At 39.0% G+C, this 16372-nt stretch overlaps 1 protein-coding gene across 1 annotated transcript in view; it reads left to right on the forward strand.

Annotated features, from left to right (window-relative positions):
* Window positions 1–262: 262 nt before the first annotated feature.
* LOC134748114 (hemicentin-2-like) overlaps window positions 263–16372 on the forward strand; it is a 179757-nt gene continuing 163647 nt past the window's right edge. Inside the window, exons 1-2 of the mRNA XM_063682816.1 lie at window positions 263–415; window positions 13041–13214. Coding sequence (XP_063538886.1) covers window positions 13100–13214 — 115 coding nt within the window. The 5' untranslated portion in view covers window positions 263–415; window positions 13041–13099. The remainder of the gene's footprint in view (window positions 416–13040; window positions 13215–16372) is intronic.

The following is a 16372-nucleotide window of genomic DNA, read 5'->3' on the forward strand; positions in this document are numbered from 1 at the left end:
CTATACCTTCGTTAACGCTCGGTTAATTTAACGGTTAAGCAGACTATTAAACATTGATTAATAAAACTGCATATGGCTACGTAACACGTACACCGTGATGGGGCTAACCAGCTACTTATTAAGCTCCCTCCACACTCGCTTTCGCGGCTTCGCGGCGGGTAGTCTGCGGCTTTAGATACGCAAGATAGGCCATCCAGGAGTTGCAGAACAACAAAAACAAGAACCTGAATAAAAAAAATAAAAAAAAATCACTAGATATTTGCCTCCATTTCTCCCGTATATTTCTACTGTGGTCTCAGGCTGAGGTGAGACCCGACCAGACCGAGATCAGTGCACATCGGTCGGTCACGGGGGGCGGTCGCGCTCCGTCGGTTAACTTTTGTCGGCTTTCGTGTTGTGTACCACATGTAGTGAAGTGAGTATGAGTTTTTATTAGTTTTGGAACGTGTCTGGAAAAAAAGAGAAAGTTGGTATTTGGAAAATAATTTATGTACCTAAATAGGTTTGCGTTACGGGTAAGTGATGATACTTTTGGAACATTAAAATTGAAAAATAAATAGGGAAAATAAAAAAGGTACGGTACTGTTTTTTTTTTGGCCGGTGCGTTTAAATACTAAACTTAATGTCTTATTAGTTTTGGAACAGGCTCAAAGAAATAATAATAATTATTATTAATAATTAATTTATCCATATAAAGCAATTACACAGTTACATATACTATAAATGCGCCAAACTGGAGTAACCAATTTGTTGGTGCAATGAGAAAGTTTATGTTTTAAAACTAATTTTATGTAAATATATATTACGGGTGAGTGATTAGGTGATACCTAATCATACTATGATTAGTTTTGAATGAAATCCATATTATAATATTATAAATGCGAAAGTGTGTCTGTCTGTCTGTTACCTCTTCATGCTTAAGCCGCCGAAACGATTTAGTTGAAATTTGGTATGGAGATAGTTTGAGTCCCGGGGAAGGACATAGGGTAGTTTTTATCCCAGAAATCATCCTTTAAGGGGGTGAAAGGGGGGGGGGTTTGAAGTTTGTATGGGGAATCGATAAAAACCAGATTGGATAAAAAATAAGCTACCCAAATTACTAACTCCACGCAGACGAAGTCGCGGGCAAACGCTAGTTGAGAATAGTTGGAAAATTCGGAAAAAGTTACCGTACCGGTTTTTCGTGTGCGTTTTTAAAGAAAAGCTGTATTAGTTTAGTTACTTCAGTTGTTCACTATGAAAATTTGTAAACAAGGTCAAAGTTACATTCACTGCCAATACGTTTTCGTAGCGCTACGCTCGTAGCCGATCCTGCGTTTTCCCGCTTTGTAGACGAAAGCAACTACGAACAGAGAACCCGGGCGGGTTCCCGACACTCAGGGTCAAGAAGTTATCCAACTGTTTTTATAAAAAAACCGGCCAAGTGCGAGTCGGACTCGCGCACGAAGGGTTCCGTTCCATTACGGAAAAAACCAGCAAAAAAATCACGTTTGTTGTATGGGAGCCCCATTTAAATATTTATATTATTCTGTTTTTAGTATTTGTTGTTATAGCGGCAACAGAAATACATCATCTGTGAAAATTTCAACTGTCTACTCTCTCTCACGGTTCATGAGATACAGCCTGGTGACAGACAGACAGACGGACAGACGGACAGCGGAGTCTTAGTAATAGGGGTATTTACCCTTTGGGTACGGAACCCTAAAAAGTGGTACACAGGTGTCTGGCTGTGTGGCTGGTGTCCACGGCTGGGCAAAGGCCTCCCCTCTTTTTCTCCACTCGACCCTGTCATCGTCATTTTCCCACCATTTCCAGTCACGAGTCAATATGTGTCGTCTTCAAGCAAAAGGTGCCACTTTGTCGCTTGCCATAAGGACGCTCTGACAGGTCATTCGTATAAAGATACTAGCAAATTTCGTCCTTATGGTAAGCGACAATGTGGTACTCTTTATTCAAATAGGCCTAGCAACAAGCACTTTTAAATTGTCAAGTTTTACAAATATTACCTTAATCCAAGGGCCTGACACTCTTTGATAGAGAAAGATAGTCTTATTGCGATTCCTATAAGAGGAAAGAGAAAATAGTGCCATGCTTTGTCCTTATCACCGACCGGGTTTTTTTTTTCATCGGGTTATGGCAGCATAGGTAGGAGGCGATGGCGAAATACCGAAATTTATAAGAGTGAAAGAGAAAAAGGATTATGCTGCCATACATTAACCTGTCAATACATGAATATGTCTTTCTCTTACCCCTGGTCGCTCGGTTCATGTCTATAACTACTATACTATGTCTATGCCTTAATCTCAATATCAGAGCAATTTACTGATGCAGTTATTATTGTTTTTAAAAACATTGGATTATTATAGATATGTCAAACTTAATAATAAGAATTTCACAAAATGATCATCAAACACCAAAATTGTATAAAAACTACTAGTCTACAATAAAACTCTAAATGTCAAAAAATACGGATTACCTAATATAGGTATTAATTGAATTATCAATTTCATCATTATTAACATAATAATAAATAATTAATTGTTTTCTTAATCCCACGGTGTTTCATCATTCATGTAGTCTTGTGTGCTATAATAGGCTTTAGAGATAAGCCTACGTTTACCATAATTTTTAAATTTATTAACTGACAATTCTATTTATTACTATTACTATTTATATTATTATATTTGACGACCGGTCTGGCCTAGTGGGTAGTGACCCTGCCTGTGAAGCCGATGGTCCTTGGTTCGAATCCCGGTAAGGGCATTTATTTGTGTGATGAGCACAGATATTTGTTCCTGAGTCTTGGGTGTTTTCTATGTATTTATGTATTTGTATATTATACATATCGTTGTCTGAGTACCCACAACACAAGCCTTCTTGAGCTTACTGTGGGACTTAGTCAATCTGTGTAAGAATGTCCTATATTTATTTATTTATTTATAATTCTGTGAGGACATTTGGAATTTTATTATAAAATCTTACATGCGTCCAAGTCGTCCCGCCATCTTACAATACAATGAGATAACAATGATAGGATAAAAAAACATAAATTCATATTTGTAACGACATCGTGTCAAACGGTTTTCTGAACATTGGAGGTAGGGCTGACAGATGGATAGCGTAGGCTTCACAAATCCCCTTTTGATAGTATACCTAAAAAGTATAGCTAGGCGGAACACTATAGAAGAAAAGGGTTGTTTCCACATGTTGAATTTTATAACTAAATCTAGTTAAATAGATAGAAAATGAGCCATTGGAAACTTAAAGAATTCAAAACTGTAATAGATGTCATATATTAAAGAAAAAAAAAACAGGTGTCGTTTAGGAGGTGCAAGCGCGCACTGCTTGCCCTTAGAGCTGGTCAAAGACGCCTAGTCTTACTTAGATGACATATAGTCGAGAAATTCGGACGGGCACCGCCGTGGCGGGGTGGCCTAGGGGTTCATGGCGTTAGCCGCGATAGCTAAAGACGCCGGTTCGAATCTGGCCTTCACCACTGGAGGGCTTCGTCACTTTTTCTTTAATATATGACATTTATTACAGTTTTTAATTTATATATAGTAGTGTGACTACCTAAAAACACAAATCAAAATATTTAATAAAATAATTTGATTTGTTCCCAAACTTGTTTAAAGAATTCAGTTAAAAAAAAGTTTTTACTTCAAAATAGGAAAAAAAACAAAATTACCATTCGATTCCTTACATTTTATTAAAAATATATTGTACAGTAACAATATACATAAATGCAATATTTCACCGACAAAATCGCAATTTCCTTATTTCCACGGCTTCTAAGCAATAGCGATAGCGACGTTACGCGCTGACGTCACGATGTAATGCCAATTTGTTAGAAGCGTTTCGTGAGTAAAGTGCGGGTGCCAGACTTTGACCATCATTTGTGACTTTTGTATTGCTTTAAGACAATGGGTCCCATACAGACATTTGATCCTCAAAACATACCTGATCGACTGATACCATTCATAAAAAAATCTGGAATACCCTTTACTAAGATACATAGATTTTTATTTTATGCTATGTTTAGTACAGTCAGCGTACCCAGCGGATAAAAAATGCACCAAATGTATCTACCTACCTACCTACCTAAAGTATATGAGAGTATACTTTTCCAAACAAAGACATCTCTACAGTTCACGATCAAAAGTATCTCTAACAATATAAATGTGGATGTGGATTTTTTACAAAAAAAAACAAACAAAAAATATATATAAATGTTCTACATACACAAGACATATCTCAATTTTAAATAATTTCACGGTTTAAACTCACTTGTTAGGGTTCCGTACCCAAAGGGTAAAAACGGGACCCTATTATTAAGACTCCGCTGTCCGTCTGTCTGTCAGCAGGCTGTATCTCATTAACCGTGATAGCTAGACAGTTGAAATTTTCACAGATGATGTATTTCTGTTGCCGCTATAACAACAAATACTAAAAAGTACGGAACCCTCGGTGGGCGAGGCGAGTCCGACACGCACTTGGCCGGTTTTTTTAGTCACTCGCGCGACATGTTTTGGAGAGCCTAGGTCTCCTTTCTCAAGCACTAGCAGTGCGAGCAGCAAACTAAAGCATATGACATGTGCATGTATATTCCCCCACGATAACGAGCCAGCAAAATGGGTGAATGTGAGTTTTCTGGCGCGATAACACGCCGGCAAGGATTCCGCGGCTCATGTTATATCACACTTAAATTACACACGGCCCAATAGGAGATATTACTGCAATGTTCTGCCACCAGAGTGCAGCACTAGCCTTTTTAGTAAACCATAGAGTAACTTATACATACTGTACCTTTAACAGGTTTTTGACAAAATATTGTCTTCGGTTACCGCGATAGTTACTCATGAAAAAAAACTATGAAAACTCATCTTCTCGGGTCCGTGGTGTAGGGTTGGAGCCGGCGTAGTTTTTATCGCGTATATATATATATATCTTTACTTGAAAATAATTGTAGTGTATAACTTGCCTTATGAACCGATTTTGCATGTACAACTATCCTTAAAGTTTATTGTCTATGATTGTTCATTATTTTAGTATGTGGGTATTTTTGCACTTTGTAATTTTTCCTCAGTCACCTGTTTGACCACGAACGCTGTAAAGGGTTCGAAACGTCGGGATGGATTATAAATTCAATATACGCGATATAATCCGTTTTCATACTTTTATTTCAGTTTTGACAAGTTTTCAGAGATAATAAAATATGACATTGATGCATCAAGGCGGTTTGTTTACAGAGGACCTACCGGGAAACGCGAATCCGAAATTTCGCTAACTGCCTCTTTATCGCTCGAATATACAAGAGTGACAGAGATGTTAGATAACGAAATTTAGATTTTCTTTTTTCGCGATAGGCCCTCAGATTGTGGTAGTGGCGTGACACAAAAAAGCAGTTTTTTCTAAGTTATTTACTTACTTTACTCCGTTGGCTTAGCGACCCAAAATGAGACTTGACCCCGGTATGTCCTTAAACTACGTGGACCCGGGTATGTCCTTAAACTACGTCTAAAAGAGAGGTATGGGCACTGTGAATCACATCTCGCTTTGTGTGGTTGGGCACAGGACAGCGGATGTCATTCCAGATCTAGAGCAGAGCCCAATTGGGGAGGTACCTCCACCTTACAGAAAACCGCAGCCAAATAACACTAGACCCTACTAATAGTGTTGTGTTCCTGCCGGTGAGTAAGGTTGCCAGAGCTCGAGGGAGAGGAGTTGCAGGCGTACATAGGCTACGGAGACTGCTTAACATCAGGCGGGCCGTATGCTTGTTTGCCACCGACGTAGTATAAAAAAAAAAGACTTGGCCTCCGACACAAGACAGCGCGACTTTTCTCGGTCCTGTGCGACCTCTTTTTTCTAAGTTATCATTACTTATAAAATATATGACGTCGGTTCTGGCGCTCTACGGCCAACTTTTAACTAGGGAAGACGCGTTTTCACTTAAAACGGGTTTTACGGTAACATACAAATTTTAACGTTATTTATATAACGAAAAACAATAAGTAAATCTACAACAATTTATTAAACTATCGTGAGATATATTTAGGTCACAAAGGTTACACTCACTAGTATTTTTAGTCGCTATTGGCGACATGTTTCAGACCCTTCGGGAGTCCTTCCTCAGGCTCGAGTGCCCGCGGCCATTAATTATACTTTATTCAATTCAAATTTTAATTTAAGCGGCGTGAAGTGCGAAATACCTCGTAGCACGGCTACGGTCCGTAGCGGAAATCTTTCGCGCTACCTATAGCAGTGAAACATTCGTAGCATGCTACGAAAATATCAATTATATACGGACCAAAAGGTAGTAAGTTACTCGAACATCACTTTTTATTTTAAACTCTAAGCGGTGATATTACGATTGGATTTACAATGATTTGTTTTCGACTAGGAGTTTGTTTCCTTGAGAGTGTAATAGTAGTTTATGTGACTGCTACATAATGAAAGGCATCAAAATACGGGTGTGGGTTTAAGAAACGAACGAAGTGAGTTTCTTAAAAGGATCACACGAGTGTTTTAATGCCTAATTATGTACAGTTACATACACTACTTTATCTACACGCATATTATAAACTTTCTATGATAATTATATTCACCCACCTCATATGACACCCGACATTGGAGCGTCGTTGCTCTCTGGCGGAACTCGCGGATATGAGTTGGCGTCTCCAAAATAACTAAGCGGAAACAAGGGATTAACAAAAAAAAGAAGGGAGTAAAAAAGCATTTTATACAAACTTGATATGGAATGTAAGACAGACATAAACGGTCCAGATCCCCTTGCAGCTGTTGATAGTCGCTCAAACAGCTAACTTCAGCTTTTTTTGTCATCAGCATACATAAGAAATTTCGAGGATACTGAATAAATATCAAAGAGATACGCGTTGCAAGCAACGGGCTGAGGTGCGATCCCTGGGGGACGCCAGAAGGAACGTTCACGTATTATGTATCGTTGTTGAACTGTGACGGAATGTGGTATAATATATTATTATGTAAGAAGTTTATTCACCTTTGAGTTTCACCTGAAGAAATCATAAAAATAAGCAATAATGCCGGGTTAATGTGAATTGCGTGTTTAGCGTAAATCGTATCATAAAAAAGAGAATTGTAGAATATATTCATTTTCCAGTGTTAAAATAAGATTACGAATATAGGTTTGAAATAAAGCTAAGCTAAGGGATTATAGTCCCCACGTTCCCCACGGGGCCCGATTCTGGTTTAACATTTTGTAGTGGTTTTGATCTTATTTTTAAACTAGACTTATATTGACCGGGATATAAACCGTAATTACCTTACAAATAACAATAATACAAAACAGAAGGTCGTGGTAATACAAAAGGTAATCACGGTCTATATATGTCTAGTGAAACTAACCGTGAATCATTCAAAACTCTTATCTTGAAAGTCGCTCACGATGATTGTGGACCGCGAGCCAGGCGCAAATTTCGTCAGTCATCGCCTCCCGGGCGAAAACTCGTATAGCGGTTAACGGCTATGTATTATTTGGTATTATGAACCCTCGTGAACGTCAGCTGCCGCTCCGTTGGTGGGTTGAGGAATGGCAGCTACCGAAACGCGTAACACGGTCTTTCCACCGCGATACGACCGGCTGACGATTTGTTTTATTAACAATAGCATCTAAACAATCATCTGACAAAGTATCAAACGGGAGGCGATGAGGCCGATGACTGAAAATAATTTTCTTTTTTACATGTTCATGTGACCAGCTGACGGTCTTTCCACAGCGATACAATCGGCTGACGATTTTGTTTACTCACAATAGCATCTAAACTATCATCTGACAAAGTATCAAGCGGGAGGCGATGACAATTTTTTTTTTATAGACTTTATTTGCTGTCATTCCTCAACCCACCAACGGAGCGGCAGCTGACGTTCACGAGGGTTCATCATACATAGCCGTTAACCACTATACGAGTTTTCGCCCGGGAGGCGATTGGTCATGGAAATCTGTTCCTTTTTTTTTTTTTTTGTCGGAGTGGGAATGCACTTACGCACGGTGTGTGGGACTCGCCGCTCCTTTTCCCTCTCTTGGCGAGAGGGGGGGAGAACTGGCCCTACCCACTAAACCCACTCCGGCGTTTCAACCTCTTGGCCGTTCGTGAGGGCGCACTGGGATCGATAACATTCCACCACTGCGCCCTCCGGCATCCCCGGCTTGTCGCCAGAGTACCCTCACAATGGAGGGGGGATCAGAAACGCTTGGTCCCCCCCAGACGTACAATGCGGGTTCGACATGGAAATTTGTTCCTGGCCCGCGGTCTATTGCCATGCGAAATAAAGTGGAAGTCTTGCGTTAGATGCGCGCTAACGCTGCGTCTTACGTAAGCGAACAACTCGCGAACGCGAAGCGGCGCGGCGCGGTGGGCCCACGGCGTTCGCGTTCGCAACGAGATCGCCCACGTAGGACACTTCTATAGGTAAGTACCAAAGGATTCATTCACCTCGCGCCGCATCGCTTCGCTTCGCGTTCGCGTGTTGTTCGCCTACGTAGTACGCTGCGTAATCACCAAGAGAATCGTCAAAGGTCGTATCAAAACCAGTTCAAAACCAAAACAAATGGTTAAATAAGATTACTCAATTACGAAAATAAGTGATCAGTAGAAGGTGGATTTTGGGACTAAAACAAGCTAATAAACTTAAAATAATACAAATGTCCTTCTTCTGTATAACGTAGATTAACAATGAAGTATTACTATATCAACACTAATTAATACGGAATAAATACAAAATTTACCATTCAAAAGAAACTACTCATCCAGCCTCTGTCCCTACACCTCCGATTGTTGATCGACCAAAACTGTGTCACCGAGCTAAAAACCAACCGTTTTCAATCAGCTAAATTGTAAAGAATTTCAAACGGTTCCTAAAAAACACAGGAAAGTTGTTTCAGCTCAAAAAGCAAGCTTTGTTGGCCATTAAAAGCGGATCGGGAGCGGAGCTGGCAATAAATATAAGCTCGCGTTTACATACGAAAATAAAAGGTGTATCGAGTGAGGGATAGATGTGGGGAGGGGTGGTTGGTATTACTGTTAGCGTGGAAAGGTTTTGATGTTTTTACTGGTTTTGATAGGAACTCTTTTGTCTAAAGGTCATGCCAGGATAAGCTAAGTGAATCTGCCCCCAGCGAGTTTTGGCTTGTAATTTTTTTTGATGATGATGAACTGTGTACTCAAGGATATAATAAGATAGAGCGGTACTGTCATAGTAAATTTTGTAACCACAGTAAATTCACTGCGATCTATCGACACACGACTAAAACTAAAAATTAAGATGTATAAAAGTACGATAGAATGTATTTATATATGGATAAATTATTTTTTTATTTGCATTAATTATTTTTATATGATTTTGACCCATGTTCTTTCACTGATATGCGTTCAAATTGTTAAATAACAAACGAAACCGTCAACGCCATCTATCCGAGAATAGGCCAAAGGTAGTGGCGCCATCTGATCGAGAATCAAATATTCTTGATTTTCGAGGCACGTGTTTTCCTTAGCAATACAATGCAAATACACCCCTCGCCGGACGAGATAGCCGCATTAACATACGATCGCCCGTCCGCTAATCCAATTCATACTGGCATACAAAGTTTATAGTAGCTAAAGCAAATATTAACTTAAAACGAAACCTGACAGAATGTGTCGTTTTAAAGCAAAAGGTACCACATTGTCGCTTACCATATAGTTTTGAAATAACGCTTTGACAGGTTTTTCGTATAAAGTTACAAGCAATTTTCGTCCTTATGTTAAACGACAATGTGGTACCTTTTGATTGAAAACGTCACATATTATGACTATGCCTTGCTTGGTATATCGCTTCACTCTGTTAGTGTACTTAAACGTTTTCAAAATCCGCGTTCAGTGGCGCCACTCACAGCGATTACGATACAATGCAAATACACCCCTCGCCGGACGAGATAGCCGCATTAACATACGATCGCCCGTCCGCTAATCCAATTCATACTGGCATACAAAGTTTATAGTGGCTAAAGCAAATATCGACTTAAAACGAAACCTGACAGAATGTGTCGTTTTAAAGCAAAAGGTACCACATTGTCGCTTACCATATAGGTTTGAAATAACGCTTTGACAGGTTTTTCGTATAAAGTTACAAGCAATTTTCGTCCTTATGTTAAACGACAATGTGGTACCTTTTGATTGAAAACGTCACATATTATGATTATGCCTTGCTTGGTATATCGCTTCACTCTGTTAGTGTACTTAAACGTTTTCAAAATCCGCGTTCAGTGGCGCCACTCACAACGATTACGATACAATGAAAATACACCCCTCGCCGGACGAGATAGCCGCATTAACATACGATCGCCCGTCCGCTAATCAAATTCATACTGGCATACAAAGTTTATAGTAGCTAAAGCAAATATTAACTTAAAACGAAACCTGACAAAATGTGTCGTTTTAAAGCAAAAGGCCGCTTACCATAAGGACGCTCTGACAGGTTTTTCGTATAAAGATACACGCAATTTTCGTCCTTATGGTAAGCGACAATGTGGTATCTTTTGCTTGAAAACGTCACAAATGTACAAACGGGCCTATTCGACTTTTAGTTATTTGATCTGTTTCCGATATGATGCTAATCTGTTAGTGTCAAAAGTGACGATTTTGGTTGAAGAAATGTCACTTTTGACACTGACAGATCAGTATCATATCGGAAACAGATCTAATTACTAAAACTCGAGTTGGCCTGTATGTGTTAGTACAAAGTGTACTGCAGCTGCGTTACTGTTGCGACATTACTACAGCGGCCTTAATATCGCTTCTGTATCTGTCGATTTCCTTAATAAAATAAGTGACGTTCGCCGCCGCAATACTGCCACTATTATGACATGACGTTCAATCCGTCACTCCTTCTCTTACGACCCAAATCGAGCAATCACTGCGGTACGATACCAATGTGTCAGTGTCAAGTGACGTTTTTAGGGTTCCGTACCCAAAGGGTAAAAACGGGACCCTATTACTAAGACTCCGCTGTCCGTCTGTCCATCTGTCACCAGGCTGTATCTCATGAACCGTGATAGCTAGACAGTTCAAATTTTCACAGATGATGTATTTCTGTTGCCGCTATAACAACAAATACTAAAAACAGAATAATATAAATATTTAAATGGGGCTCCCATACAACAAAACGTGATTTTTTTGCTGTCACTTGACGAGACACTTTGGATCAGTTTTTAAGAGTGACATAAAACTAGCTGTTGCCAAACAATCGAGCTTCTTATTTTAAAATGAAATTCTGAAGTGACATTAAATTAGACATATAGGTATAAATATCTATATTTGATACTGGTTTTCGTTTCTAGAAATTATAATACAAAGAAATTAGAGAGAGACTTCCTGTGGGTATACTGGACAGAATGACCTTTTATTAATAATAGACGCGTGACGTTCATAGTTGACAAAACTAAAATGCAGACAATATTTAGTAGATGATTGTGACAATCTTGACACATTGGCGTCAGCCGTACGATATATCGTATCGATATTTGATGGCTCACGATCGAGCGCCGGGTGCCATATCTACCTCCCTTTACTTACATCCATGAGTGGACATAACAACTTTTGGCAGTTTTTGGGCAACCACGGAATTATTAAGCAAAGAGGAAAAGGCACTTCAGATATACGACACTCCGGGGATCGCATTTTCGTTATAATTAGGGTGACAATTACATGCACGGGTACAAGAGATATCTCACGACTACACATGGTATGACAAAAATACTTTAAATGTTGAAGATAGTTAAGGAAAGTGAAATCATAAAGGAGTTTTATAGTATGTTCAACTAGACATATTGACCGGGATATAGACCGTGATTACCTTTTGTATTGTTTTAGAGCTCCCGATATCGACGCAGTTACATGAATCTTGTTCACGGGTAACTGAAGATAGCGGGTGGGTGTCAAAGTTGTGTAGACCGCGCTCGGTCTACCCTCATTCGTGCGCGTCGGCTCCCGAAAGCGGTACAAAAGGTAATCACGGTCTATATCCCGGTCAATATAAGTAGTGAAACTAACCGTGAATCATTCAAAACTGTTATACTTATGTTACTCGAATATTGAATGGATATGACGTACCATTTTTAAAGGAATGTAGAGGTAGACCAAGCTAACTCGGCGTGACATTTACAATGATAAAGTGTGGCTGTGTCATCATTAACATCATATCATTATCGTTATCATTTCGTGATGCACACTTAATATTTTCTTCTTTTCTTGCTGCTGTCGTCTGTACATGTACATGTTTTGTGATCGTCACGAATAAATATATTTTAATTTTACTTCTTTGTGGTTGTATCCGCAGCCGATATGAGGTCGGACAATGTGAAAACTCTAAGGGTCACCGACCAAACCATTGTATCCTGTTATTATGTGCTCATTAAAAGCCTTTTTGCCTTCGCTGCTGTAATTACAGGCGGGAATTAACCGGCGATTAAAGGGTTAACGGCCGACTGGATTAAGAGTCAATTTGCGGTTAAGGGTAAAAAATAAAAGCCAATTATATTGCGTTTAAAAAAACCGGTCAAGTGCGAGTTCGTTTAACTCGCGCACCGAGGGTTCCGTACAAACTTTAAATTTTCTCATGTAATAATTACGAAAGACTTGAAGCACAATTGAAATGGCTAGGCATAATCATAATTGTTAACAGCGCCATCTATCGGCACATTGCCTAACTAATTTGCGCGACCTGTATGTATGTTGGTTTTGTGGGTTTTTTGGTTTTTAATTCTTTATCATGTCAACCGATTTCAACAATTTTTGATTTTTTTGAAAGAAGGTGTTTATAGTGTAATCTCATAGACGCTACGTAATATAAAACTAATACCCTAATACAAAACTAAGAAGTTAAAAAATGTAGGCTCAAAGGGGTGATCTCCTATACAATTTATGAATTTCGCGCCTTTTTTACTGCGAAATTGGTTTGCCAGACTAAGTATATCATCTCTATGGTTATTAGACAAGTTTAAATATTATTTTTTCCTTTCCCAGGTCCACCAGTCCCAAATTCGCGCGCGCGATGCCGTAATCAAGATGGCCGACTAGACAAAATGGTGGACGGTTTTGGCAAGATGGCGTGGGGTGTACTGCTGTTCGTGGTGATCCTGGAGACCGCCATCGGCCAGTCTGGACGGTTTTCCGACCCGAAACTTGAGGAAGATTTGGGTAAGTGTTTAATTTTATTGACAATTATAGTCGCATTATTTGGTGACACTAATTCGGTGATACAAGTTTTGAAGCATGACATCCAGGAAAGCTAGTGAATTAGGGCCTTTTAAATAGGCCTCACGGCAACGCCGCAGAAGCCGTGAAGCCGTGAGGTCCCATTTTATAATGAGTGTCGAATTGATATCATTATAGCAAGCAAACCCTTTATTTCCCGTCTCATTAAATAATCTGTTTTAGCTTTCGTAAGTAATTTTGTCCTCGTGTAAATGAAGCTCAAAACAGTAAACTAACACATACATAGATCCTGTAATTAAGGACTATCGCAAACATCATATAATTAAAATATTTTGTCGCTCTTACATTATTGAATTAACAATGGCACAGTGGCAGGTACAGCCGAAGGCAAAAATATCGATCCACACAAAAGGCTCAAAAATATGTGAACACGACTTTTAAGGTGTAAGAGCGTACACATATTTTTGAAACTTTGGGAATGTATATATATTTATGCCCTTGACTGTACACCAATTTCAGTTTTAGAAGCTATCCAGCTGCTAGGTACGGTTCGGAAAGTGTACGTTGATTGTAAGCCTCAATTAGGTATATATATTTATGCACTTGACTGTACACCAATTTCAGGTTTAGAAGCTATCCAGCTGCTAGGTACGGTTCGGAAAGTGTACGTTGATTGTAAGCCTCAATTAGGTATATATATTTATGCACTTGACTGTACACCAATTTCAGGTTTAGAAGCTATCCAGCTGCTAGGTACGGTTCGGAAAGTGTACGTTGATTGTAAGCCTCAATTAGGTATTAATCGTTTGTCTTAATCTGTCATACTGAATTTATGTACAAAAGTGGCCATTGTGGAAACAGCTTATAGATACCACAAAAATGCGTTGACTAAAGTTAAATGTCATAAAACTCAATTAGGTATTAATCGTTTGTCTTAATCTGTCATACTGAATTTATGTAGAAAAGTGGCCATTGTGGAAACAGCTTATAGATACCACAAAAATGCGTTGACTAAAGTTAAATGTCATAAAACTCAATTAGGTATTAATCGTTTGTCTTAATCTGTCATACTGAATTTATGTAGAAAAGTGGCCATTGTGGAAACAGCTTATAGATACCACAAAAATGCGTTGACTAAAGTTAAATGTCATAAAACTCAATTAGGTATTAATCGTTTGTCTTAATCTGTCATACTGAATTTATGTAGAAAAGTGGCCATTGTGGAAACAGCTTATAGATACCACAAAAATGCGTTGACTAAAGTTAAATGTCATAAAACTAGAATTTAAAGTGACCCAGGTAATCGTAATCATAGTAACGAGTGACAAAAAACAGTTGATCCACCCACATATATACTTACGTGTTTTATGTACTCCTAGTAGCGGTAAGAGCGTGCGACTTTCAATCCGGAGGTCGCGGGTTCAAACCCCGGCTTGTACCAATGAGTTTTTCGGAACTTATGTACGAAATATCATTTGATATTTACCAGTCGCTTTTCGGTGAAGGAAAACATCGTGAGGAAACCGGACTGATCCTAACAAGGCCTAGTTCCCCCTCTGGGTTGAAAGGTCAGATGGCAGTCGCTTTCGTAAAAACTAGTGCCTACGTCGATTCTTAGGATTAGTTGTCAAGCGGACCCCAGGCTCCCAGGAGCCGTGGTAAAATGCCGGAATAACGCGAGGAAGAAGAAGAGCGTGACGTAACGTACGCGTTTGCGTTAAGTGTCATTTTGTATGGGATTTTGAGTGCCAAAACGCTCTGCTTGGCGCACTGTTCAAAATCCCATACAAAAGCCAGAGCCACTTTCAACCGGCTGGCCACACCATTACTGTTTCACGCGCTTACAGAAATAAAATAAAACTCGTTTTAGCGAGCTAATGCGTACATTATTCAGAAGCCAGGATCATCCTTGGGCAAAGCAAACAATAAAATAATATATGTACGTAATAAAAGTTAGGTGAACTTCCCACGGTGTGTATGTAGTGTTTTCGCGAGAAATTACCGAGTTTCGCGAGTCTTGAAGAAATAAATGAAATAGGAAAAAGGATAAAGTTATTTAGTTTAGCGGTCGAACTGTATGATATTAGCAAAAGTTATACTTAGTTTAAGGTTATTGTTTGTGTAGGGAAATTTCGTTGTGAATGTTAACGATTTCGGTAAAAAATAGACATAATTTGTAAGTTTTTAATCTCATGGAGGCCGGACACCGACTAGCCAAATATTTGCATCCATAATAGGCAGCTTTTTAGGGTTCCGTACCTCAAAAGGAAAAACCGGAACCCTTATAGTATAGGATCACTCGTGCGTCTGTCTGTCTGTCTGTCCGTCTGCCTATTTTCTCCGAAACTACTAGACCAATTAAGTTGAAATTTGGTATGCATATGTAAGTTTGTGACCCAAAGATGGACATGTAACGTAAACAAATGAATTTTAAACATGGAGGCCACTTTTGGGGGGTAAATGAGTAAATTAAAAAATAAAGTTTTTCAAATAATATCGTGCTACATTTCAAATAAAAGAGGTCTTTTGTGAGAATCAAATATATTTTTTTATAATTTTAGGATAAACAGCGTAGAAGTTATTCAAGAAAATAGCCAAAAAATTATCATTCCCACCACTTTATCTCCGAAACTACTGGGTCGAAAATTTTGACAAAATACACAAAATATATCTTTACCCATAGATTACAGGAAAACCTACAAGAAATGTGCAGTCAAGCGTGAGTCGGACTTAATTACTTAGTTTTTGATCCGACCCCTACGGGCTTTTTAAAGACATTTCACTCACGTTTCACATAAAAAATACATTGTTTAAATTGTGTAATGTACGGCACCCTTGGAACGCGAGTCCGACTCGCACTTGGCCGGTTTTTGTGAATAAACCGAGCAAACTACACGCGTTTAATTATGTATGGTCTGTAACCGCGTTAAACGGTTACCGCGCCTTTATGGACGTGTTTAATAGATAATTTAATTACAATGCGATTTTGGTTGTTTAATTATTTCCAGATTGGGTATTAACGACGCTTTGTTTTGGGGTTATAGTGTTGGTAATTATTAACGCAAAATACATAACGAAGATAGTCTGGAGGTATTGATGATAATTGGTCACGTAGAATGGAAGAGACGTAGAGGAAGAGC

Source organism: Cydia strobilella, chromosome 1 (genome assembly GCF_947568885.1).
Source record: "Cydia strobilella chromosome 1, ilCydStro3.1, whole genome shotgun sequence".
NCBI classification, from domain to species: Eukaryota; Metazoa; Arthropoda; class Insecta; order Lepidoptera; family Tortricidae; genus Cydia; species Cydia strobilella.